The sequence below is a fragment of the Pongo pygmaeus genome, chromosome 20 (assembly GCF_028885625.2).
Source record: "Pongo pygmaeus isolate AG05252 chromosome 20, NHGRI_mPonPyg2-v2.0_pri, whole genome shotgun sequence".
In the NCBI taxonomy this organism is placed as follows: Eukaryota; Metazoa; Chordata; class Mammalia; order Primates; family Hominidae; genus Pongo; species Pongo pygmaeus.
This window is the reverse complement of record NC_072393.2, coordinates 14026209-14051914: the sequence shown is the minus strand read 5'-3', so window position 1 is coordinate 14051914 and position 25706 is coordinate 14026209. Positions and strand designations below refer to the sequence as shown.

Here is a 25706-nt window from a genome sequence, read left to right as displayed (position 1 = left end):
TCAATCCATCTATCTTGTCCTAAACATGACTAGCTCATTCATCCATTTTCTCATTCATCCACTTAGTCATCTGATATGGTTTGGCTCTGTGTCTCCACCCAAATCTCATGTTGAATTATGATCCCCAGTGTTGGAAGTGGGGCCTGGAGGGAGGAGATTGGATCATGGGGATGGTTTCTAATGGTGTAGCACCATCCCCTTAGTGTTGTCTCATGATAGAGTTCTCATGAGATCTGGTTGTTTGAAAGTATGTAGCATCTCCCCCTTCGCTCTCTCCTGCCAGCCACGTGAAGATGTGTTTGCTTCTCCTTCACCTTCCGCCATGATTATAAGTTTCCTGAGGCCTCCCCAAATGCAGAAGCCTGTGTAGCTTGCAGAACTATGAGCTGGTTAAACCTGTTTCCTTTAAATTACCCTGTTTCAGGTATGTCTTTATAGCAGTGTGAGAACAGAGTAATACATCACCCATCCAATCCATCCATCCATCCATCCATCCATGCATCCATCTATGCATCCATCCATCCATCCATCCGTCCATCCATCCATGCATCCATCCATCCATCCATCTTGTCCAAAACACCACCAGCTCATCCATTTGCTCATTTATCCACTGAGTCATCCATCCAATCCATCTATCTCCCCTGTAGTAATATCCATCCATCCGTCCACCCATCCATCCATCCATCCATCCATCCATCCATCCATCCATCCATCCATGTGTCCATCCATCCATCTTGCCCAAAACACTAGGAGCTCATGCATCCATTTGTTCATTCATCCATTTACTTATCCATCCAATCCATTCATCTATCTCTCCTGAAACACTACACATTGATCCATCTATCCATCCACTCATCCATTTACCCATCCCACTCAAAACACCACCCACCCACCTGTTTACTCATCTGTCTCACCTGAAACACAACCCACTCATCCACCCCCACCCAAGTCATGCCAGTCTCTATCTACCTGGCCATGTCCCCCATTTCACTTCATCCACATGTTCATACCCCTTAAACAACCACCTACCCCATCAGTCCATCATCCACCCTACCCATAATTCCCACCCATTCACCCATCTATATACTCATCTTATTGATCTATCTGCCCACTCACCCCTTTTATCTTTCCAATCTAAGTGAACTAACCACTCAAAATACCCACCCTCCCATTTGTCCATTGACTCACACAAGTACACTATCCACCCCACCCAATAACTATCATCCAATAACTAAACCTAACTAATCCTAACTCTCTATTCTTCCATTAAACCATCCATTCATTATCAAACCATCCATTCATATGTACCTCTCAAAACACCCACTACCCCATTCGTCCATCCATCCACGCTACACAAAGCACCCACCCACTCTGCCCACCCACCATGTTGATCCACATATATGAACCTTCCATTCACCCATCAACTCACTCCCAATCCATGTACCCACTGGATCTTTCATTCTTTCACTAACTTCATCTGTCCACCACTATCAGTCTACCTTAACCCCACTAGTCAAAATCCTCCCCACCCAACCACTCATCTTCACCTCCAATCACCACCAGTTCTGTCCTTCCCTTCTTCTTTTTTTTTTTTTTGAGTCAGGGTCTCAGTCTGTCGTCAGGTTGGAGTGTAGTAGCGCAATCATAGCTGACTGCAGCCTTTACCTCCCACGCTCGTGATCCTCCCATCTCAGCTTCCCAAGTATCTACAGGCGCGTGTGTGCCATCAAGACCAACTACTTTTGTTTATTTTTTGTAGAGAGGAGGTCTCACTATTTTGCCCAGGCTGGTCTTGAACTGCTGGTCTCAAGTGATCCTCCTTCCTCAGCCTCCCAAAATGCTGGGGTTACAGATATGAGCCACCACACTTGGCTTCCAATTCCCATTCACCTAACAGCATTGTTAATAGCCCGTCCAGGCCGGGTGCGGTGGCTCACACCTGTAATCCCAGGACTTTGGGAGGCTGAGGCAGGTGGATCACCTGAGGTCAGGAGTTCAAGACCAGCCTGGCCAACATGGTGAAACCCCTATCTCTACAAAAATACAAAAATTAGCCGGGCATGATAGTGTACGTCTGTAATCCCAGCTACTCGGAAGGCTGAGACAGGAGAATTGCTTGAACCCAGGAGGCAGAGGTTGCAGTGAGCTGAGATTGCACCACTGCACTCCAACTTGGGTGACAGAGGAAGACTCCATCTAAAAAAAAAAATCCCCCACCCACCCATTCGTTTTTCCACACCATCAGTTGCCCTCAGTGCCTGATCAAGAACACTTTTTTTTTTTTTGGAGACAGAGTCTCACTTTGTCTCCCAGGCTGGAGTGCAATGGCGTGATCTCAGCTCACTGCAACCTCCACCTCCCGGGTTCAAGCAATTCTCCCACCTCAGCCTCCTGAGTAGCTGGGACTACAGGCGCCACCACCACGCTCGGCTAATTTTTGTATTTTGGTAGAGATGGGGTTTTGCCATGTTGTCCAGGCTGGTCTCTAACTCCTGACCTCAACTGATCCACCCACCTTGGCCTCCCAAAGTGCTGGGATTACAGGTGTGAGCCCCCGCACCCGGCCAATCACGAACACTTTCTGTACCCACCCAGCACCTCCCTCCATCATCCATCCATGCCTCCACCTACTACTCATCTTCCCCATCCTAGCTAGGCAACCCAAGCCCCTCGGAGCCCCCCCAAACCCTCCCAGCCCTCACCACACCTCCTGGTGTATCCCCTCATCCATAACACCTCTGACACCCACAAATGTCCCACATTCCCTTCATGCCCCCCTCCTCTCCTCCCACACCCAGGATGCTCCATCGATTGACATCCCCAGCCCTGGGGCCAGACCTCCCACTTGCCCTCTAACGCAGGCTCTCCCCTCCTGCCCTCGCCCTCCGCCTGTAGGCTGATTTGCAACTACTCATCTGTCCTGTGGTCAGATGATATCTGGGATCTGCCACTCACCCGTGACCTCAGATGATGCAGGCCATGGCGCGTTTTCCGCCCCCTGCCCCCACAACTTCCTGTCAGTAAGTCACCAGTGCTGGGCACACAGCAAGTGGCGTGGCTGTGCGCTTGGGCGTCCTCTCCCCACTGGACCCCCCGGGGTGCCCTTACCATTCACCAAGTTGATCTCGGAGCCCAGCAGGAGGATCTCATCAGCCAAGCGCTGAGCGGTGGGCAGCACCTCAGTGTGGTGGGCGCTGATGAGGTACTGCACGAACTTCTGCAGCTGGTCCCGGTTCATCTGGGAGAGTGTCTCGGAGATGGGCAGCCGCAGCTCCACCTGGCCAGCGTGCCGAATGCGGTATAGGGACAGGGCCACCACGTGGGCACAGTAGAAGAGGTCGCGGTTGTCACAGCCGCAGCTCACAGACGTGATCTTGCAGCGATCAAAGCTGATGGAGACGTGGTAGAGGCGCTCGGGCTCTCCAGGACTCCCTGGCTCGCGGATGTTTCCGCTCAGGTGGAATCCTAGGATCAAAGCCAAACTGTCGCATCTGTGTCATACCTGAGACAAGCAGTGTTCGTGGTGCACAGCAAGACCCGGTTGCAAAGCCCAGCCGAGTCACTTCACTAGCGCAAGTCACTTCACTCACTTTGCTTTTTTTTTTTTTTTTTTGAGACAAAGTCTCGCTCTGTGGCCCAGGCTGGAGTGTAGTGCTGGGACCTGGGCTCACTGCAACCTCCGCCTCCCAGGTTCAAGCGATTCTCCTGCTTCAGCCTCCTGAGTAACCGGGATTACAGGCGCACACCACCACGCCCGGCTAATTTTATTTATTTATTTATTTATTTGAGACAGAGTTTTGCTCTCGTTGCCCAGGCTGGAGTGCAATGGCGTGATCTCGGCTTACTGCAACCTCCACCTCCCAGGTTCAAGTGATTCTCCTGCCTCAGCCTCCCGAGTAGCTGGGATTACAGGCATGAGCCACCATGCCGGACTAATTTTGTATTTTTAGTAGAGATGGGGTTTCTCCATGTTGGTCAAGCTGGTCTTGAACTCCTGACCTCAGGTGATTCGCCCGCCTCAGCCTCCCAAAGTGCTGGGATTACAGGCCTGGGCCACTGCGCCCAGCCTAATTTTTGTATTTTTAGAAGAGACAGTCAGGCGCGGTGGCTCACGCCTGTAATCCCAGCACTTTGGAGGGCCGAGGCTGGTAGATCACCTGAGGTCAGGAGTTCGAGACCAGCATGGCTGACATGGTGAAACCCTGTCTCTACTAAAAATACAAAAAAATTAGCCAGGCATGGTGACGGGCGCCTGTAATCCCAGCTACTCAGGAGGCTGAGGCAGGAGAATCGCTTGAACCCGGGAGGCGGAGGTTGCAGTGAGCTGAGATCGTACTATTGCACTCCAGCCTGGGTGACAGAACGAGACTCTGTTTTAAAAAAAAAAAAAAACTGCTTAGAATGCTGTTGGTATGAAGTTAAGTCCTAAGTAAACACTTGCTTTTTTTTTTTTTTCTGAGACAAAGTCTTGCTCTGTCACCCAGGCTGGAGTGCAGTGTCGCTATCTTGATGCACTGCAACCTCCGCCTCCTGGGTTCAAGCGATTCTCCTACCTCAGCCTCCTGAGTAGCTGGGATTACAGGTGTGCGCCACCATGCCCGGCTAATTTTTTGTATTTTTAGTACAGATCAGGTTTCACCATGTTAGCCAGGCTAGTCTTGAACTCCTGACCTAGTGATCCGCCCGCCTCGGCCTCCCAAAGTGTTGGGATTATAGGCGTGAGCCACCGAGCCCAGCCCAACACTTGCTCTTATTTTAATTATGAATAGTATCATAGCCATGACATTGAAGGTAGTTTTCTGAGTCCTTGGGTTACAATGAATATGGCCAGGGCTTCAGGAGCCCCTCAATTTCCGTAGAAGATGCCAAAGGCCTGTGGCGCTCGGGGCGAGGGGCTGATGAAGTAAGCCAGGGGCCAGGTCTCCCCTTCACTCCCCCTGCCCCTCCCTGGGCAGCCCAGGTTCCAGGCTCATCCGACTGGTTCGGCAGCTCAGGCCCAGCCTGGGTCATGCAGGGAGATGGCTTCCTCATACCAGCTGGAGGTGGCAAGGAGCTTGCGGTCAGCTGGGCCATGTCCCAGCAAAGGGGCTCCAGGGCAGACAGAGCCCACAGGGCATCATATCAGCCCAGCCCCGACCTCTAGCTGGGAGAAATGGCCTGCTGTAGCCAGAGGTCTGGAGTCCCAGGCCTCACTTGTTTTCTGGCTCAGCCTCTACTGTTCCCTTTCTGAGTCCAACTGCCTGAGGTCTAAGGCCTTTCCACTGTTTTCATTATATCTCCCCCAATCTCTGCAGCCCTTTTGTTTTCTTAGCTTAAGGTCTGAGCCCACTCTTCACAGCTGATCCTAAACTGTTACTTGGCCAGGCATGGTGGGTCACGCCTGTAATCCCAGTGCTTTGGGAGGCTGTGGAAGGAGGATCTCTTGAGCCCAGGAGTTCGAGACCAGCCTGGGCAACAGAGTGAGACCAGGTCTCTACAAAAAACTTAAAAACTAGTCAAGTGTGGTGGCCTGCGCCTGTGGTACCAACTACTTGGGAGGCTGAGGTGGGAGGATCACTTGAGCTCAGATGTTTGTGGCTGCAGTGAGCTATTATCGCACCACTGCACTACAGCCTGGGCAACAGAGTGAGACCCTATCTCCCTTTTTTTTTTTTCTTTTGAGACAGAGTCTCTCTCTGTTGCCCAGGCTGGAGAGCAGTGGCATGATCTTGGCTCACTGCAACTTCTGCCTCCCGGGTTCAACTGATTCTCCTGCCTCAGCCTCCCAAGTAGCTGGGATTACAGGCATGAGCCACCACACCTGGCTAATTTTTGTATCTTTAGCAGAGACGGGATTTCACCATGTTGGCCAGGCTGAACTCCTGAGCTTAGGTGATCCACCCACCTCAGCCCCACAAAGTGCTGGGATTACAGGTGTGAGCCACTGTGCCTGGCCGAGACCCTATCTCTTAAAAAAAAAAAATTTGGCCAGGTGTGGTGGCTCATGCCTGTAATCCCAGCACTTTGGGAGGCTGAGGTGGGTGGATCACGAGGTCAGGAGATCGAGACCATCCTGGCTAACACGGTGAAACCCCATCTCTACTAAAAAATAGAAAAAATTAGCTGGGCATGGTGGCGGGTGCCTGTAGTCCCAGCTACTTGGGAGGCTGAGGCAGGAGAATGGCATGAACCCGGGAAGTGGAGCTTGCAGTGAGCCGAGATTGTGCCACTGCACTCCAGCCTGGGCAACAGAGTGAGACTCCACCTCAAAAAAAAAAAAAAAATTCTAGGCCAGGCATGGTGGCTCAGACCTGTAATCCCAGCACTTTGGGAGGCCGAGGCAGGTGGATCATGAGGTCAGGAGTTCAAGACCAGCCTGGCCAACATGGTGAAACCCTGTCTCTACAAAAATACAAAAATTAGCCGGGCATGATAGCGGGTGCCTGTAGTCCCAGCTACTAGGGAGGCCGAGGCAGGAGAATTGCTTGAACCTGGGAGGCAGAGGTTGCAGTGAGCTGAGATCGTGCCACTGCACTCCAGCCTGGGCAACAGAGCAAGACTCCATCTCGCAAAAAAAAAAAAAAGAATTCTAAACTTCTACTCTACACTCCCACCTCAGCCCCGTTGCCTTAGGTCTAAAACCATTGCCCAACAATAGCTCTAAGCCTTTGAAATCCCAGCCTCTCTACCTGAGGTCTAAGACTCTCACTTGTGGCTCTAAATCTTTGTGTCCAACTCCCACGTGGGCCCCGCTGCCTGAGGTCTAGGATCATTCTTACCTCTGGCTCTAAACCCCTAGCCCAAACCATCATTGGGTCCCTCAGCCCGAGGTCTGGAGCCTCCTCTCACTTCTGGCTGATAGCCGCTCCTCTGATCCTCACCTGGGACCTGCTCTTCTCCCCGTCTCACTACTTCATTCCCCATTCCCCAGCTCAGCAGCCTGAGGTCTAGGGGTCTAGAAGCACTTTCCACCTTCAGCTCATAATCCCAAACCTGACCCCATCTGGGCCAGAAGCCTGAGGTCTGGCACCTTCACCACCGTGTCTCAACCTCTACCCTCGTCCCTAGAGTGGCCCTCATCTCTCTTCCTTTTTTTTTTTTTCTTTTTTCTCTTTGAGACAGCATCTCGCTCTGTAACCCAGGCTGGAGTACAGTGGTGCAATCATAGCTTACTGCAGACTTGACCTCTCAGGCAAAAGTGATCCTCTTGCCTTGGCCTCCCATGTACCTGGGACCACAGGCACCCGCCACCATGCCCAGCTCATTTTTTGATTTTTTTATGAAGACAAGGTCTCATTGTGTTGCCCAGGCTGGTCTTGAACTCTTGGCCTCAAGTGATCTTCCTGCCTTGGCCTCCCAAAGTGTTGAGATCACAGGTGTGAACCACCACATCTGGCCTCACCCCTCCTTTACATGGGCTCTGATGCATAAGTTCTGGGATCTCTCCTCCCCTGATTTCTGGTTCACCATCCTCTCCCCCACCCCCTTGTCTAAACCCTGCTGCCTGGGTTCTAGGGTGATCCTTGAGCTTTTGCTCAAAACATCGTGTACAGGCTGGGTGTGGTGGCTCATGCCTGTAATCCCAACACTTTGGGAGGCTGAGGCGGGCGGATCACGAGGTCAGAAGATCGAGACCATCCTTGCTAACACGGTGAAACCCCGTCTCTACTAAAAATACAAAAAATGGGGCCGGGCGCGGTGGCTCACGCCTGTAATCCCAGTACTTTGGGAGGCCGAGGCGGGTGGATCACGAGGTCAGGAGATTGAGACCATCCTAGCTAACATGGTGAAACCCCGTCTCTACTAAAAATACAAAAAATTAGCCGGGCGTGGTGGCGGGTGCCTGTAGTCCCAGCTACTTGGGAGGCTGAGGCAGGAGAATGGCGTGAACTCGGGAGACGGAGCTTGCAGTGAGCCGAGATCGTGCCACTACACTACACTCCAGCCTGGGCGACAGAGTGAGACTCTGTCTCAAAAAAAAAAAAAAAAAAAAAAAAAAAAATTAGCCGGGCGCGGTGGTGTGCTCCTGTAATCCCAGCTACTCGGGACACTGAGGCAGGAGAATGGCGTGAACCCGGGAGGCGGAGCTTGCAGTAAGCCGAGATAGCACCACTGCACTCCGGCCTGGGCGAAAGAGCGAGACTCCGTCCCAAAAAGAAAAAGAAAAAAAATATATTGTACAATCCTATCTGGGTCTCGAAGCCTGAGGTCTGTAACCTCCCATCCCCTGGCCCCAGGCCTCCCTCCAACTCCCCCCTTTCCAGGCCTGGTATGGACCTCCTGGCCTCCCCAGCAGGAGTGGGGGACAAAGACTCACCCACTTGCAACACGCGGTCCACGGCCCCGCTCTGGAGCAGGTGCAGCCCGCGGGTAAAGGGCACCCGGGCGTCGTGCTCGCCCTCTGGGGGCGGGTAACCCAGCGACGAGTACATACATATTTCCCGTTCACTGCGTGGAAACGACCAAAACACGATGCGCTTCTGGACCGGCTCAGGCACCCGGGAGAACCGCTCCTCCACCTGTAGGAAGGGTCAGTGGGTTAGGAGCCTGGGGTTGATGTAATCCCAGCGCTTTGGGAAGCTTGGGTGGGAGGATCGCTTGAGGCCAGGAGTTCGAGACCAGCCTGGGCAACACAGAGAGGCTCCCATCTTTACAAAAAAAAAAAAAACTGGCCGGGCACGATGGCTCACACCTGTAATCCCAGGATTTTGGGAGGCCGAGGCAGGCAGATCACCTGAGGTCAGGAGTTCAAGACCAGCCTGGCCAACATGATGAAACCCCATCTCTACTAAAAATAAAAAAATTAGCCGGGTGTGGCGGTGCACACCTGTAGTCCCAGCTACTTGGGAGGCTGAGGCAGGAAAATCGCTGGAACCTGGGAGGCGGAGGCTGCAGTGAGCTGAGCTCGTGCCACTGCACTCCAGCCTGGGTGACAGAGCAAGACTGCATCTCAAAAACAAAAAAAAAAATTAGCCAGGCATGGTGGCATGCGTCTGGAATCCCAGCTACTTGGGAGGGTGTGGCAGGAGGGTCACTTGAGGCCATGAGTTTGAGGCTGCAGTGAGCCATGATTGCACCAGTGGCACTCCAGCCTGGGCAACAGAGCAAGATCCTGTCTCAAAAAAAACAATAGGTTGGGGCAGTGGCTCATGCCTGCAATTCCAGCACTTTGGGAGGCCAAGGCAGGTGGCGCGCTTGAGTCCAGGAGTTCGAGAGCAGCCTGGCCAACATGGCAAAACCCCATCTCTACTAAAAATACAAAAACAAAATCTCAAAAACAAAAAAAAAAATTAGCCAGGCGTGGTGGCATGCACCTATAATCTCAGCTACTCGGGAGGCTGAGGCACGAGAACCACTTGAACCCAGGAGGCGGAGGTTGCAGTGAGCCGAGATTGCACCATTGCACTCCAGTCTGGGCCACGGAGCGAGACTCCGTCTCAAATAAATAAATAAATAAATAAATAAATAAATAAAAATAAAAAAAGAGAGAAACCGAGGCTTGAATCCTAGCTTTACTATTTAGGAGCACTGTGACCCCAGGCAAGTCACTTGGCCTCAGTATTCTCAGGTGTAAAGTGGGGAGGTCCACGGCACCAACTTCTTGAGGATTGTGGAGACTAAATATGCGTTATGGATGTAAAGAGCTTAAAGAGCTTACAATAACACCTGGCCCATAGTTAGCATTCTAGAACTTTCTTGCGGTTTCCCTCCTGGATCCTCCTAGCTGCAGGGTCTTGGAATTCTGGTGTGAGATCTTCCCACCCACCAGGCTTTGGTGGAGCACGAAGAAGTTAGAAAAAAGTGATAATAATGATTAAGGTGCCCATCTTGGCTGGACACCTGTAATCTCAGCACTTTGGGAGGCTGAGGCGGCACACTGCCTGAGCTCAGGCGTTCCAGACCAGCGTGAGCAACATAGTGAGACCCCATGTCTACACACACACACAGAATTAAAAATTAGCCAGGTGTAGTGGTGCCCGTCTGGAATCCCAGCTACTCAAGAGGCTGAGGCAGGAGGATTGCTTGAGCCCAGGAGTTTGAGGCTGCAGTGAGTTATGATTGCGTCACTGCGCAATCATTGTGTCACTGGGCTACTGAGCAAGGCTCTGCCTCAAAAGGAAAAGAAAAGAAAAGAAAAGAATGCACACACTATGCTGAACGCTTTATGTATGTAATTTCCAAATTCTCACAGCCACCTAGTGTGAGCTTGTCCAACCCCCGCCCCACGGCCCTGGCCCAGGATAGCTTTGAATGCAGGCCAACACAAATTCGTAAGCTTTCTTAAAACATTATAAGATACGTCCGGGTGCGGCGGCTCATGCCTGTAATTCCAGCACTTTGGGAGGGAGGCCAAGGTGGGAGGATCACTTGAGGTCAGGAGTTTGAAACCAGCCTGGCCAACATGGTGAAACCCCATCTCTACTAAATATACAAAAATTAGCTGGGCATGGCGGCCCACACCTGTAGTCCCAGCTACTCAGGAGGCTGAGGCGGGAGAATTGCTTGAACCCAGGAGGTGGAGGCTGCAGTGAGCCGAGATCGTGCCACTGCATTCCAGCCTTGGCAACAGACTGAGACTGTGTCTCAGATAAATAAATAAATAAATACAAAGATTTTCTTTTTAAGCTCATCAGCTATTGTTAGTGTTAGCGTATTTTGTATGTGGCCCAAGACAGTTCTTCTTCCTGTGTGGCCTAGGGAAGCTAAAAGACTGGACACCCTTGATGGCGCATTGATACTAAATCATGAACCTGTTTTATTGCTGGGAGAATCTGAGACTCAGTGGGATGAATTCACTTGTTCAGGGTCCTAGAGCTGTGAGTTGTTTCAACTCCTAAGACAGACTCTGTCGTTCCTCAGTTTCCCTTCCATGCCCCATCCCTGGGTAGGGGCCCCAGGAGGGGAGGGGGTGCTGGCCACCGCTGTGGGCTCTGGGCAATGCAGTGAGCTGGCTGAACCTGCTTTCTAATCTGGACTTGCTATTCCCTGGCTGGGTGACCTTGGGCGAGTTTCTCAACTTCTCTGTGCCCCAGTTTCCTCAAACTGGGAACAAGAACAACTGCCAAAGGGTTGCAGAGGATTCCATGAGCTTCTGTGGGTCAAGAACTCTGAGGGCTCGGCTTGGCCAGGGCAGGTTTGTGGGAGGCTCGGAGATGGTTTTCAGATTATTCTGTGTGTCTCACATGAAATGAAGGGGCAGGGGCCCTCCTTAGCCCTCACTCCACCTGGGTTTCTAGGGGAAGTGGGAGAGGCAATGACCAGCCCAGGCCCCAGGGACAGTTGGCAGATGACTAAGGAGGGATTTTCCAGTCCATGAATCAGAGCCTGCCCATCCACACTTGGCCCAAACCCATCCGTCCAGGCCGACTTCCTAACTCCAGCGAGGCTGGGCAGGAAAGAACGCCCCCTGAAGCTGGACAGAGGATAGAGCCCGTGTGTGCTTCCTGTTCAAGTCTGGGCCATGTCTCCAGCTCCTTGGGGGCCCACAATGAAGCTGAAAAAGGGGACTTAAAGGACCCCAGCTTTGGGACATCCTGGCAGTGCCCCCAGAAGCCACAGAAGAGAGCTTCTGGTGCACCTGTCCAGGGACCACTACCCAGGCTCCGCCCCTGCTGTTTTCCTCTGGGAAGGGATAGGATAGGGGGATGAGTTGGGGAGGGAGGAGGGACCCTGGCATTTCAGTAATCCCTGCGGCAAGCCAGGAGAAGCTGGGCAACCCCGAGAGAGGAATCTGGAGGAGTAGAGAGGGGTCCCCAAGGAACAGGTGGAATCTGGAGGCTAGAGGGCAGGAATGAATGGGGAAAAAAGGGGTGTCTTGAGCTGGAATCTGGAGAGATGGGGGAGTTATTTACTTGGGGTGTAGGGTAGGGATCTGGAGAGCAGGAATGGGGTAGTGTGAGTCTCTAGAGGCTACGATGGAGGGAGACAGGGTGTCCCCAAGCGGGGGGCTGAAGAGAGGATTGAAGACTGAATGGGGTGCCCTGATTGACGAATAAAGATGCGGTAGGAAAAGAGGGGTACCTTTGGGGGATGAGGTGGGAAAAGAGGGGTGCCCAGGGTTGTAGGCGGACCATGGGGGCCACATCTCAGAGATCTGGGGTTGGTAGGAGAAGAAGGAAGTGTCCTGATTTGGGATCTGGGGCGCTGAGGGGCAGAGGTGGCAGAGAAGTGATGGGGGTGGGTTACTGCGTTTGAAGGACAGAAACAGGAGGATGAGGGGGTGTTTCCAGGCAGGGTTAAGGGTCCTGGGGGTGGAATCTCAGGGGGTGTCTCTGATTGGGGTAGCTCTGGAGTCTGGGGATTGGGGGGGAGGAGAAGACAGGTGAGGAAGGTGCTGGGGGTGCGTCCCTGCCCCCGCCCCCTTCCCCCGCGGTCACCTGCTCGAAGGCCCAGCTCTCGGCTACCCGCTTGGCGCTGAGGTCCAGCAGCGCCTCGGGCCGACCCCGGCCACGCGCAGCCCCGGCCCCGGCATCGCGCTCCTCGGGTCCCGCGGGGCAGCCCCGGCTCCGCTTGGCCGCGGGGGGTTCCATCCGGCCCGGCCGGGGCCAGGGCCGGGGCGAGGCCTCTTTGCGGGGCTCGGTCCGATGCCCGCTCCGCTTCGCCGGCTCCCGCGCCCCCTGCCCTCCTTCCCGTCCGTCCTCTGCGCTCGGCCGCCCCTGGACCCCTGCCGCACCCACCCCCGACCCGCACCGGGCCGGCCGGGTGATACGGCCCCTTTAAGACTCTTCACAACAATGAAGCTGCTTCAGCCGCCGCTTTAGCTCCGCCGTCGTCCCGCCCCCACCGCCGGTCCCCATTGGCCCCCCCTCGGCCTCCTCGGCCCTCCCCCGCCATTGGCTGCGCTGCCAGACCCGTGTCCAAGCTTCGCTGCTCACTCGATGACTGTGATGCCAGTCTTTTCTTGTTTACCCAACCAGAGCGCACAGCGAGGGGCGCTGTCAATCACGGGGCGCCAGAGGCCAATCAGAGCGGGAGGACACCCGCGGCCCAGGCCTTATGCGGAGTTTCGGGGCGGGCCCGGGGTTCATTCACAACATTCCTCCCCCGCCTCCCTTGGGCTGGACTGCGCGCCCCGGGCTTCTGGGGCTGCGCCCACACACGGCTTTGTTTACTGAGGGTCGCTTCCGGGCGCCGCCAGGGGACAATCAACATAGCCGGGCCGGTGGGCGAGACGGAGCAGCGGGATCCCTTGGCAGTGGTTCAGGCCCTCGTTCCTCCCAGCTGTGAGACCCGAGAAACTCACTCAACCTCTCTGGGCACCGGGTCAAGTTTTGGTTCTTTTGGGGGCGAAGGGGTCGCAGGCTCACTGAGGGAGCTCCTGCGGGCCGCGGACCCCCTCTCCAGAAACAGAGCTCGGTTAGGGGGTTCATAGGTCATCCCTTGAGCCTCAAAACTAGTATAGTACCCCGCCCGTCCTTTCCATGCCCTAGATACTACCTTGGGTCATATGAAATTGCTAATTTTTTACCATTTTTGGCCTGTTAAAATGGCAATTCCATGAGGTTCAGCCTAACACTTATCAAACCCCAGCACCTCTGAGCATTTTTTCTGACTCAGCTTGTGTAGGCCACCGTCTCTGGCCTGGAAGCCGGCCATGGCTTCCATCACCCGTTCCCGTCCCGGCTCCTTGCCAATGTCCTCAGAGAACCCTGCATTTTCCCTTCCTCATACTTCTCACCATTACCATTTATTTATCTGTTTCGGCGGTTTTTTTTTTGTTGTTGTTGAGACAGAGTTTCGTTCTTGTCGCCCAGGCTGGGGTGCAGTGGTGCGATCTTGGCTCACTGCAACCTGCGCCTCCCGGGGTCAAGTGATTCTCCTGCCTCAGCCTCCCGAATAGCTGAAATTACAGGCGCCCACCACCACGCCCAGCTACTTTTTGTATTTTTGGTAGAGACGGAGTTTTGCCACGTTGGCCAGGCTGGTCTTGAACTCCTGACCTCAAGTGATCCACCTTTGGTCGTTAATTTCAATCTCTCCCTCTCCACTGTGAGCCTCAGGAGGCAGGAGTTTGTCCCATCTGTGCTTTACTGTACCGACAGCACCTGGAAGGTAGGCGCTTAACCTAGAACTTGTTGAATGTACCAACCAACTCATGCTTTGCCTCCATTCAGTTAAATGATAGGCACAGAAGAAAAAAAAACAGTGATTATCCACCCATCCATATGGAAGCCCTAGCTTTTTCTTGGAGAAACTTCGAGTCTCACAGCTGCACCCTCTGGCCAGTCTTCACCCACTCTCCCTGCCACCCCCTCAATTAATTAAACTCCCCTGCAGACCTGCACTGTCCAGTATGGTCACCAATGGCCACAAGTGGTCTCTGAGCCCTTGAAATGGGATTGGCTGAAATTAGGTTGGGCTGGAAAGGTAAAACACAGAGTGGATTTTGGAGACATAGCAGGAAGGGAACAAGAAAAATATTTCATTTTTTTTTTGAGATGGAGTGATCTCGGCTCACTGCAACCTCTGCCTCCCAGGTTCAAGTGATTATCCTGCCTCAGCCTCCCAAGTAGCTGGGACTACAGGGACCCACCGCCACGCCTGACTAACTTTTGCATTTTTAGTAGAGATGGGGTTTAACCATATTGGCCAGGCTGGTCTTGAACTCCTGACCTTATGATCAGCCTGCCTTGGCCTCCCAAAGTGCTGGGATTCCAGGCATGAGCCACCACGCCCGGCCTAAAATATTTCATTAAGAATGTTTTCCATCCTGGCTAACACAGTGAAACCCCGTCTCTACTAAAAATACAAAAAATTAGCCGGGTGTGGTGGCAGGCGCCTATAGTCCCAGCTACTAGGGAGGCTGAGGCAGGAGAATGGTGGGAACCCAGGAGGCAGAGGTTGCAGTGAGCCAAGATCGCACCACTGCACTCCAGCCTGGGGGACTGAGTGAGACTCCAAAAAAAAAAAAAAGAATGTTTTGGCCAGGTGCGGTGGTTTACGCCTGGAATCCCAGCACTTTGGGATGGTGAGGTGGGAGGATCACTTGAGCCCAGGAGTTTGAGACCAGCCTGGGCAACATGGCGAAAACCCATCTCTATTAAAAAAATAAGAAAATTAGCTGGGCTTGGTGGCACAAGCCAGTAGTCCCAGCTACTCTGGAGGCTGAGACAGGAGGATCTCTCGAGTCCAGGAGGTACAGGCTACAGTGAGTTATGATTGTATCACTGTGCTCCAGCCTGAGTGACAGAGTGTGACCGTCTCAGAAAAAAAAAAAAAACAACAGAAAACGAGGCGGGGCAAGGTGTCTCATGCCTGTAATCCTAGCACTTTCGAAGGCTGAGGCAGGCGGATCACCTGAGGTCTGGAGTTCAAGACCAGCCTGGCCAACATGGTGAAACCCCGTCTCTACTAAAAATACAAAAATTAGGGCCGGGCACGGTGGCTCACGCCTGTAATCCCAGCACTTCGGGAGGCCGAGGCGGGACGATCATGAGGTCAGGAGATACAGACCATCTTGGTTAACACGGTGAAACCCCGTCTTTATTAAAAATACAAAAAAATTAGCCGGGCATGGGGGCAGGCACCTGTAGTCCCAGCTACTCGGGAGACTGAGGCAGGAGAATGGCGTGAACCCGGGAGGTGGAGCTTGCAGTGAGCTGAGATCGTGCCACTGCACTCCAGCCTGGGCAATAGAGCAAGACTCTGTCTCAAAAAACAAAAGGAAACAAAAAAAACAAAAATTAGCTGGGCGTGGTGGCGGGCGCCTGTAATCCCAGCTGCTTGGGAGGCTGAGGCAGGAGAATCACTTGAACCCAGGAGGCGGAGTTTGCATTGAGCCAAGATTGCACCATGGCACTCCAGCCTGGGCAACAAAGTGAGACTCTGTCTCAAAAAAAAAAAAAAAAAAAAAAAGAACAAAAGAAAGCAAATGTTTAGTGTTGTTAACATGTTGAAATTATATTTTAGATAAATTTGGTTTAATAAAATACATTATTAAAATTGATTTCATATATTTTCTTTTACATGGTTCCAGGACATTTAAATTACGTATGTAGGTTGGGTACAGTGGCTCAGGGCTGTAATCCCAGCACTTTCAAAGGCCGAGGCGGACAGATCATCTGAGATCAGGAGTTTAACACCAACTCAGGCCGGGCGCGGTGGCTCACTCGTGTAATCCCAGCACTTTGGGAGGCCGAGGAGGGTGGCTCACAAGGTCAGGAGTTCGAGACCAGCCTGGCCAACATAGTGAAACCCCGTCTCTACTAAAAATACAAATTAGCTGGGCCTGGTGGCGGGCACCTGTAATCCCAGCTACTTGGGAGCCTGAGGCAGGAGAATGGCTTGAACCTGTGAGGCGGAGGTTGCAGTAAGCCGAGATCACAGTGTTGCACTCCAGCCTGGGCGACAGAATGAGACTCCGTCTCAAAAAAAAAAAAAAAGACCAGTTTGGCCAACATGGTGAAACCTGTCTCTACTAAAAATACAAAAAATTAGCCAGGCATGGTGGTGCGTGCCTGTAATCCCGGCTACGTGGGAGGCTGAGGGAGGAGAATTGCTTGAACCTGGGAGGCAGAGGTTGCAGTGAGCCAAGATCGCGCCACTGTACTCTAGCCTGGGTGAAAGAGTGAGACTCCATCTCAAAAAAAATAAATAAATATATAAAATAAATAAATAAAATAAAGTAAAATAAAATAACATATGTGGCAGGGCACAATGGTTGGTGCCTGTAACCCCAGCACTTTGGGAGGCTGAGCGGAGAGCAGCATTTGAGCCCAGGAGTTTGTGACCGGGCTAGGCAACACAGTGAGATGCTATCTCAAAAATAAATAAGTAAATAAATAAATAAAGTATATATGTGTCTCGAGTTGTATTTCTTTCTTTTTTTCCTTTTTTTTTTTTTTTTTTTGAGACAGAGTCTCACTCTGTCATCAGGCTAGAGTGCAGTGGCATGATCTCGGCTCACTGCAACCTCACTTGAACCTTGGGTTCAAGCAAGTCTCCTGCCTCAGCCTCCCAAGTAGCTGGGACTATAGGTGTGTGCCAGCGCACCCGGCTAATTTTTGCATTTTTAATAGAGATGGGGTTTTACCATGTTGGCCAGGCTGGTCTCGAACTCCTGACCTCAAGTGATCCACCTGCCTTCGCCTCCCAAAGTCCTGGGATTACAGGCATGAGCCACCATCCCTGGTTAATTTTTTTTTTTTTTTTTTGAGATGGAGTTTCGCTTTTGTTGCCCAGGCTGGAGTGCAATGGTGCGATCTCGGCTCACCACAGCCTCCACCTCCCGGGTTCAAGCGATTCTCCTGCCTCGCCTCCCAAGTAGCTGGGATTACAGGCACCTGCCACCATGCCCTTCTAATTTTTGTATTTTTAGTAGAGACGGGGTTTCTCCGTGTTGGTCAGGCTGGTCTGGAACTCCCGACCTCAGGTGATTTGCCTGCTTCTGCCTCCCAAAGTGTGAGGATTACAGGTGTGAGCCAGCATGCCTGGCCAATTTTTTTGAATTTTAATAGAGAGGAAGTCTTGTTACATTGCCCATGGTCTTGAATTCCTGAGCTCAAGCAATCCTTCTGCCTCGGCCTCCCAAATTGCTGGGATTACAGGCGTGAGCCACCACATCCAGCTTGAGTTGTATTCTGTTAGACAGTGCCCGTCTTGAGAAACCACAGCCTGCCACAGTGATAGCAACAGAAATAGCATAATAATAATGTGCTGAGTGCTCATGCAATGCCGGTAGCTATGGAGATAAAGGCTGAAGTGTAAGCTGTCAAACAGTGTTGCAAAGTGGGGATTGTCACTTCCGTTTCTTAGAGGAGGAAACTGAGGCTTGGAGAGGCTGAGCCACTTGCTTGAGGTCACCCAGCAGTAGGAGCTGGACTAGTGGAAGTCAACTGGGGGCTGCTTTGGAGCCCTAGACTTACTGGGGTATCTCCTTGCAAAGGATTTAGACCTATGGGGAAGGAGTAACTGGGGTCAGAGGAGACTCAGGGAGGAGTTCAAGCAAAGCATGGCCGGGTGCAGTGGCTCACACCTGTAATCTCAGCACTTGGGGAAGCTGAAGCGGGAGGATTGCTTGAGTCCAGGAGTTCAAGACCAGGCTGGGCAATATAGTGAGACCCCCCCCCTCCCCCATTTCTAAATATTTGTTAGATGTTTGTTTATTTATTTATTTATTTTTTAATTTTTGAGATGGAGTCTTGCTGTGTAGCCCAGGCTGGAGTGTAGTGGTGCGATCTCGGCTCACTGCATCCTCCGCCTCCCGGGTTTAAGCGATTCTCCTGCCTCAGCCTCCCGAGTAGCTGGGGTTACAGGCATGTGCCACCACACCGGGCTAATTTTTTTGTATTTTTAGTAGAGACGGTGTTTCACCATGTTAGCCAGGCTGGTCTCGAACTCCTGACATTGTGATCCGCCCACCTCGGCCTCCCAAAGTGCTGGGATTACAGGCGTTAGCCACTGCACCTGGCCTATTTATTTATTTATTTATTTTGAAATGGAGTCTTGCTCTGTTGCCCAGGCTGGAGTGCAGTGGCGAGATCTCAGGTCACCGTAAGCTCCACATCCCGGGGTCAAGCAATTCTCCTGTTTCAGCCTCCCGAGTAACTGGGACTATAGGCGAGCGCCACTACACCCAGCTAATTTTTGTATTTTTACTAGAGACGGGGTTTCACCATGTTGGCCAGGCTGGTCTCAAACTCCTGACCTCAGGTGATCTGCCTGCCTCGGCCTCCCAAAGTGCTGGGATTACAGGTGTGAGCCACTGTGCCTGGCCTAAATTTTTTTTTTTTTAAATTAACCGGCTGTGGTGGTGCGCATCTGTAGTCCCAGCTACTCAGGAAACTGTGGTGGGAGGATTGCTTGAGCCTAGAAGGTCGAGGCTGCAGTGAGCCATGATTGCACCACTGCACTCCAGTCTGGGCGACAGAGCCAGACCCTGTCTCAAGAAAAAACAAAACAAAACAGAACAAAAATGAAAAGCATGTCTTTCTGGTGCTCCCCTTGCAAACAGGACCTCAGGGCTGGCTTTTCCCAGCAGCCCTCTTCAGCATCTGATACATGGCTATGTCAGCTAAGTCCAGCTTTGAAAGGGCTCTAATGTACGTCCTGTAATGCTGAATCAGAGAAGTCACTCTAGGCCAGTGGGTAGACTTTAGGAGGAACACAGAATGGGGTATCAGAGGGTTAGAATGTCTTATTTAATTCTCTAACAATAGATACTAACATATATATAGAGAGAGAGAGAGACAGACAGAGACAGAGACAGAGTCTCGCTCTGTTGCTCAGGCTGGAGTGCAGTGGAGTGATCTCAGCTCACTACAGCCTCCACCTCCCGGGTTCAAGCTATTCTCCTGCCTCAGCCTCCTGAGTAGCTGGGATCACAGGGCAAACCCGCTAATTTTTGTATTTTTAGTAGAGACGGGGTTTCACCATGTTGGCCAGGCTGGTCTCGAACTCCTGACATCAGGTCATCCACCCACCTCCACCTCCCAAAGTGCTGGGATTACAGGTGTGAGCCACCGCGCCTGGCCTCTAATATTTAACATCAAGCCCATCTCTCAGGTGAGAAGACTAAGGCGTGGAACCATCACGTGGCTTGTTCAAGGTCCACAGCTGGAAAGGGTAGGGTCTGCACAGAATTTGGAAAAGAAGAATATTCTGCTCACCTCCTCTGATTTTACAAGCGAGGGAAATGAGGTCCAGAGGGGTTGGGAAGCTGCCCAAGGCCACCCAGTGGTCCTGCCTGGGACAATGTGGGAGGTTGGGGCTGTCCTCGGGATGAAATCTCCAGGCTTATTGCCTGCCTCTGCTTCCTAGCAATTTTTAGGAAGGGAGAGCTGGGCATGGTGGTGCATGCCTGTAGCTCCATCTACGTGGGTTTCTTTTTTTTTCTTTTTTTTTGAGACGGAGTCTTGCTCTGTCGCCCAGGCTGGAGTGCAGTGACGCGATCTCGGCTCACTGCAAGCTCCGCCTCCCGGGTTCACGCCATTCTCCTGCCTCAGCCTCCCAGGTCGCTGGGACCACAGGCGCCCGCCACGACGTCCGGCTAATTTTTTGTATTTTTAGTAGAGACGGGGTTTCACCGTGTTAGCCAGGATGATCTGGATCTCCGACCTCGTGATCCGCCCATCTCTGCCTCCCAAAGTGCTGGGATTACAGGCGTGAGCCACCGCGCCCGGCCTTCATTTTGGTTTTGCTTTGTTTTGAGACAGAGTCTCGCTCTGTTGCGTGGATTGAAGTGCAATGGCGTGATCACGACTCGCTGCAGCTTCAACCTCCCGGGCTCAAGCGGTCCACCTGCCTCAGCCTCGTTGAGTAGCTGAGACTACAGGCGTGTAGCACTATGCCTGGCTAATTTTTTAAAACAATTTTTTTAGAAGAGATGGTGTCTCACTCTGTTGGCCAGGCTGATCTTGAGCTCCTGGGCTCAAGTGATTGATCCTTCCACTTTGGCTTCCCAAAGTGCTGGGATTACAGGTGTGAGGGGCTGTGCCCAGCCAGTCCCATCTACTTGAAAGGCAGAGGAGGTAGGATCGCTTATGCCTTGGAGTTCAAGACCAGCCTGGACAATATAGCAAGACTCTTGTCTCAAAAAAAAAAAAAAAAGAAAGAAAGGAAAAAAAGGAGTTTGATGGGGGTAGTTCCAACCACCTGCGTCCTTCCTTCTCAGTAAAGCCAGCAAGCTTGGGCTTTAGGGAAATGGAAGCCACATTGATCCTGCCCGCGCCCAGCATGAGCTCACTGTCTAGGCATGTACAGCTCCTGACCCCAAACCACGTGTGCTCTCAACCAGTGGAAGATGAGGCTACCCTGGGGGCTCAGATGAAGGCGGAGACCAGGACCCCCAGCTCGTGGATATCTCCACCCCAGCTTTCTGAGGGTCCCTCCCTCCCTTCTGCCAGCCCCATGCAGCACCCCCAGCCACCGTTGACTCAGGCAGGAAACCAGCTGGGTAGGCTTCGCTTGCTTCCTGGTCGCGACGACGCAGCCCCTCCGGCATGCGCAGCTGGCAAGATTTCCTTCTTGCATTTCTTTTCTTTCTTTTTGAAACAGAAGTTCATGGGCAAAATGTCAGGGCCCTGCCAGGAGAAGTGGTCGTGCCAGGTCGAGGCGGGGGAAGGTGGAGGCAGGAGAGAAAGGCTTGGGCAAGACTGTGTTCTTTTTTTTTTTTGAGACGGAGTTTCGCTCGTCGCCCAGGCTGGAGTGCAATGGTGCGATGTTGGCTCACGGAAACCTCCACCTCCTGGGTTCAAGTGATTCTCCTGCCTCAGCCTCCTGAGTGGCTGGGATTACAGGCATGCGCCACCACGCCAGGCTTATTTTGTATTTTTAGTAGAGGCAGGGTTTCTCCATGTTGGTCAGGCAGGTCTCAAACTCCTGACCTCAGGTGATCCGCCCGCCTCAGCCTCCCAAAGTGTTTTTTTTTTTTTTTTTTTTGAGATGGAGTCTCGCTTGCTCTGTTGCCCAGGCTGGAGTGCAGTTGTGCGATCTTGACTCACTGCAACCTCTGCCTCCTGGGTTCAAGCGATTCTCCTGCCTCAGCCTTCTGAGTAGCTGGGACTACAGGCGCCCGCTACCACGCCCAGCTAATTTTTATATTTTTAGTAGAGATGGGGTTTCACCATATTGGCCAGGCTGGTCTTGAACTCCTGACCTCAGGTGATCCACCTGCCTCGGCTTCCCAAAGTGCTGGGATTACAGGCGTGAGCCACAGTGCCTGGCCAATAACTGTCTTGAAAAGCCACATTTAATGACCCCTCTATCCCTGGGAGAGGGGAGCTAGGGAGGGACAGAGAGGACGGGGGATGGCAGGACTTGGGTTCCCACTGCTCTGCCCCCAGCACACAAGCGCAGCTCCTAGTCACATTGGTATGTCCCGCCAGGCGTGGTGGCTCACGCCTGTAATCCCAGCGCTTTGGGAGGCCGAGGCAGGCGGATCACGAGGTCAGCAGTTGAGACCATCCTGGCTAACACGGTGAAACCCCGTCTCTACTAAAAAAGACAAAAAATTAGCCAGGCATGGTGGCGGGCGCCTGTGGTCCCAGCTACTCGGGAGGCTGAGGCAGGAGAATGGTGTGAACCCGGGAGGCGGAGCTTGCAGTGAGTCGAGATCGCACCACTGCACTCCAACCTGGGAGACAGAGCAAGACTCCGTCTCAAAAAAAAAAAAAAAAAAAAAAAAATTGGTATGTCCCTTATCCTTAGGCTCCTGAACTCACACTGAGGGGGAGTGGGGATCCCAATGTAACAATGTAACAGACAGAGAAACTGAGGCTCAGAAAGGTTTTAATTTTTTTTTTTTTTTGAGACAGAGTCTCACTCAGTCGCCCAGGCTGGGGTGGGGTGCAGTGATGTGATCTCGGCTCACTGCAACCTCCGCCTCCTGGGTTCAAGCGATTCTCCTGCCTCAGCCTCCCGAGTAGCTGGGACTACAGGCGCGCACCACCACACCCGGCTAATTTTTGTACTTTTGGTAGAGACGAGGTTTCTTCATGTTGGCCAGGCTGGTGTTGAACTCCTGACCTCAACTGATCTGCCGGCCTCAGCCTCCCAAAGTGCTGAGATTACAGGCATGAGCCACGGCCCCAGGCTGAGACTCAGAAAGGTGAAGGGACTTGAAGGTCACACAGTCAAAAAGTGGCAGAACCTGGCAAAGAACTCAAGGTGTGGGTTCTTCCGGAGTCTGGGGCTCCTGGCTCCAGCACTAATGAGGGCTTGGGGGAGTGCAGGAGGGGAAAGTCACCCAGGAAAGTGAAGGGGAAAATGAGGCTGTTTGGGGAGGCCTGAGGGGAGAGGTGAAGGGGGAATGGGCGAGTGGACATTCCAGACCCCATACCTGCAGTGCCTGAAAGCCCTTCCTTGTCCCTGGGGTCCTCCTCGAAGGGGCTGGCATCAGAGGCACAAAGGGAGCTGATTCCAGGATTCCTGGGCTGTTCGAGACGCCACCAGCCTGCGGGTGGATTTAGCCCCGGTTAGAGGCGCCTCCTGGTGTCCAACTCCGGTGCCAGATGGCACCCAGAGCCCACCCCGTCCTGGCCCTTGCCTTTCTGATTCTAGATAGAAAGACTGGAAGCTAATTTTTTGAAGACGGCAAAGTCACCACTCCCTTAACATATAAAGATGAATGGGTGCTAAAATGTTTATTTCTTCCTGTTCACCAGGTCAGAAATTTTGTTTGTTTCTTCTTTTTTGTGTTTTTTGGTTTCTTCTTTTTTTCTTTCTTTTTTTTTTTGAGACAGAGCTTGCTCTGTTGTCCAGGCTGGAGTGCAATGGCGTGATCTTGGCTCACTGCAACTTTCGTTTCCTGGGTTCAAGCCATCTTCTGCCTCAGCCTCGTGAGTAGCTGGGACTATAGATGCCTGCCACCACGCCCGACTAATGTATTTATTTTTAGTAGAGACGGGGTTTCACCATGTTGGCCAGGTTGGTCTCGAACTCCTGACCTCAGGTGATCTGCCTGCCTTGGCCTCCCAAAGTGCTGGGATTACAGGTGTGAGCCACCACACCTAGCCTTGTTTTTCTCTTAATTTCACTGATGTGGGAAACAGGCAGATGTTATGTTCAAGAGAGTCTGAAAAAGACACTTTTGTTTTTGAGATGGGGCCTCACTGCATCGCCCAAGCTGGAGTGCAGTGGTGCGATCTCGGCTCACTGCAGCCCCAACCTCCCGTGCTCAAGTGACCCTCCCAGTTTAGTCTCCGGAGTAGCTGGGACTCCAGGCATGCCCCACCACACCCAGCTAATTTTTAAAAATGTTTTGCAGAGATAGGGTCTTGCTATGTTGCCCAGGCTGGTCTTGAATTCCTGGCCTCAAGCAATCTGCCCACCTCGGCCTCCCAAAGTGCTGGGATTAGGCCGGGCGCAGTGGCTCACACCTGTAATCCCACACTTTGGGAAGCCAAGGTAGGCGGATCACTTGAGGTCAGGAGTTCGAGACCAGCCTGGGCAACATGGTGAATCCCCATCTCTACCAAAAATACAAAAATTAGGCGGGTGTGGTGGCGCGCGCCTGTAGTCCTAGCTACTCGGGAGGCTGGGGCAGGAAAATCTCTTGAACCCGGGAGGCGGAGGTTGCGCTGAGCTGAGATCATGCCATTGCACTCCAGCCTGGGTGACAGAGGGAGACGATCTAAAAAACAACAACATCATCAACAAAAACCACACATAGATATACACAAAGTGCTGGGATTGCAGGTGTGAACCAGGGTGACTGACTGATCTTGAAAAAGACACTTTAGAAATCAAGCTATGAATGTAGGCAAATTGGGTTTTCCACAGGGCAATAAGGGTTGTCAACTGAACCTCTAGGCTGGACAGGATATGACATTTGCATGTCTGTAGATAAGAACTATTTTGTATTGCTATCAGTTCTCACAACTTACAGAGTTGTAAAATAGTTCAAAGACAATGATATGAATCAGGTACTCCGGAAGGGTGTATTGTTTATAGCTAAGGGGCTGAATGAACCATTGAATAATCATAACTCATTCACTGAAACAAAAGGTTTTAGAAGGAACCGTTCCTTCATTCAATAAACACCTGCTCATAGAGTGCCTATTGTGAGCCATTCTAGGTGCTCGAGACACAGCCCCAAACAGAGTCGGGATCCTTGAGAAGCAAAGTAGAAACAGAGGAAAGTCACGGAAAGTGACCCTGGCTAAGAAGACAATCAAACAGGCCACTTCCGGGGGCAGGGGACAAAGAAGGCTTCTCTGAGGTGATGTCTCGGGGGAAGGAACTGTAGGCACAAAGGCAGGGAGGACTGTGGCCTGGATGGGAAGGGGATACAAACTTGGTGTTGTCCTTTTTTTCTGTTGTCACTGGAATGTCAGGTTTGTTTTGTTTTGTTTTTTTGAGACAGAGTCTCGCTCTGCCGCCCAGGTGGAGTGCAGCAGCATGATCTCAGCTCACTGCAACCTCTGCCTCCTGGGTTCAAGCGATTCTCCTGCCTCAGCTTCCTGAGTAGCTGGGATTATAGGCGTGTGCCACGATGCCGGCCAATTTTTGTATTTTTAGTGGAGACAGGTTTCCCCATGTTGGCCAGGCTGGTCTTGAAGTCCTGACCTCAAGTGATCCACCTGCCTCAGCCTCCCAAAGTGCTGGGATTACAGGCGTGAACCATCACGGCCAGCTGAATGTTAGTTCTTAGTTCTGCCTAGAAGAGAGGTTGGCATGAAGTAGTCACGATAGCGGGGTGTGGTGGCTCATGTCTATAATCCCAGCAGTTTGGGAGGCTGAAGTGGGAGGATGGCTTGAGGCCAAAATCGGTCTGGGCAACATAGGGAGACCCTGTCTCTACAGAAAATAAAAAAATTAGCTGGGCATGGTGGTGCATGCCTGTGCTTCCAACTACTAGGGAGGCTGAGGTGGGAGGATCACTTGAGTCTAGGAGTTTGAGTTTGCAGTGACTTATGATCGCACCACTGCAGTCGCGACACAGCAAGATGCTGTCTCTAAAAAAATATAAAAGTAATCACAATAAATACTGAACGAGGAGAACTTGGTTTCTCAAGTTACCTGTCTGGCCCTCTTCTAAGTTATACTTTCCTTCTTTCCTTTCCTTATTGTTTTAAAGCTTTTTAATAAACTTTCATTCCTGCTCTGAAAAAAAAAAAATACTGAATGAGCCAAGTGGCCCTACCTGAAATGCCTTAAGTCAGCTGGGTGGCTCATGCCTGTAATCCCAGCACTTTGGGAGGCCAAGGCAGGAAGATCGCTTGAGGTAGAAGTGTTTGAGACCAGCCTGGACAACATAGTGAGACCCCATCTCCCAAAACAAAAAACAA

The 25706-nt window shown here is 52.1% G+C and overlaps 1 protein-coding gene across 3 annotated transcripts in view; it reads right to left on the bottom strand.

Moving 5' to 3' along the window:
* Positions 1-12716, bottom strand: part of ZSWIM4 (zinc finger SWIM-type containing 4) — a 37699-nt gene extending 24983 nt beyond the window's left edge. For 2 of the 3 annotated variants that reach the window (XM_063657926.1, XM_063657925.1), the window contains exons 1-3: positions 12357-12692; positions 8297-8498; positions 3109-3465 (exon numbers count right to left, since the gene is read on the bottom strand). In XM_063657926.1, the coding sequence (XP_063513996.1) occupies positions 3109-3465; positions 8297-8498; positions 12357-12509 (712 nt within the window). In that variant the 5' untranslated portion in view covers positions 12510-12692. Of the gene's footprint in view, positions 1-3108; positions 3466-8296; positions 8499-12356 lie in introns of all 3 variants that reach the window. The other variant, XM_054464235.2, reaches the window with a different exon arrangement.
* Positions 12717-25706: the final 12990 nt, after the last annotated feature.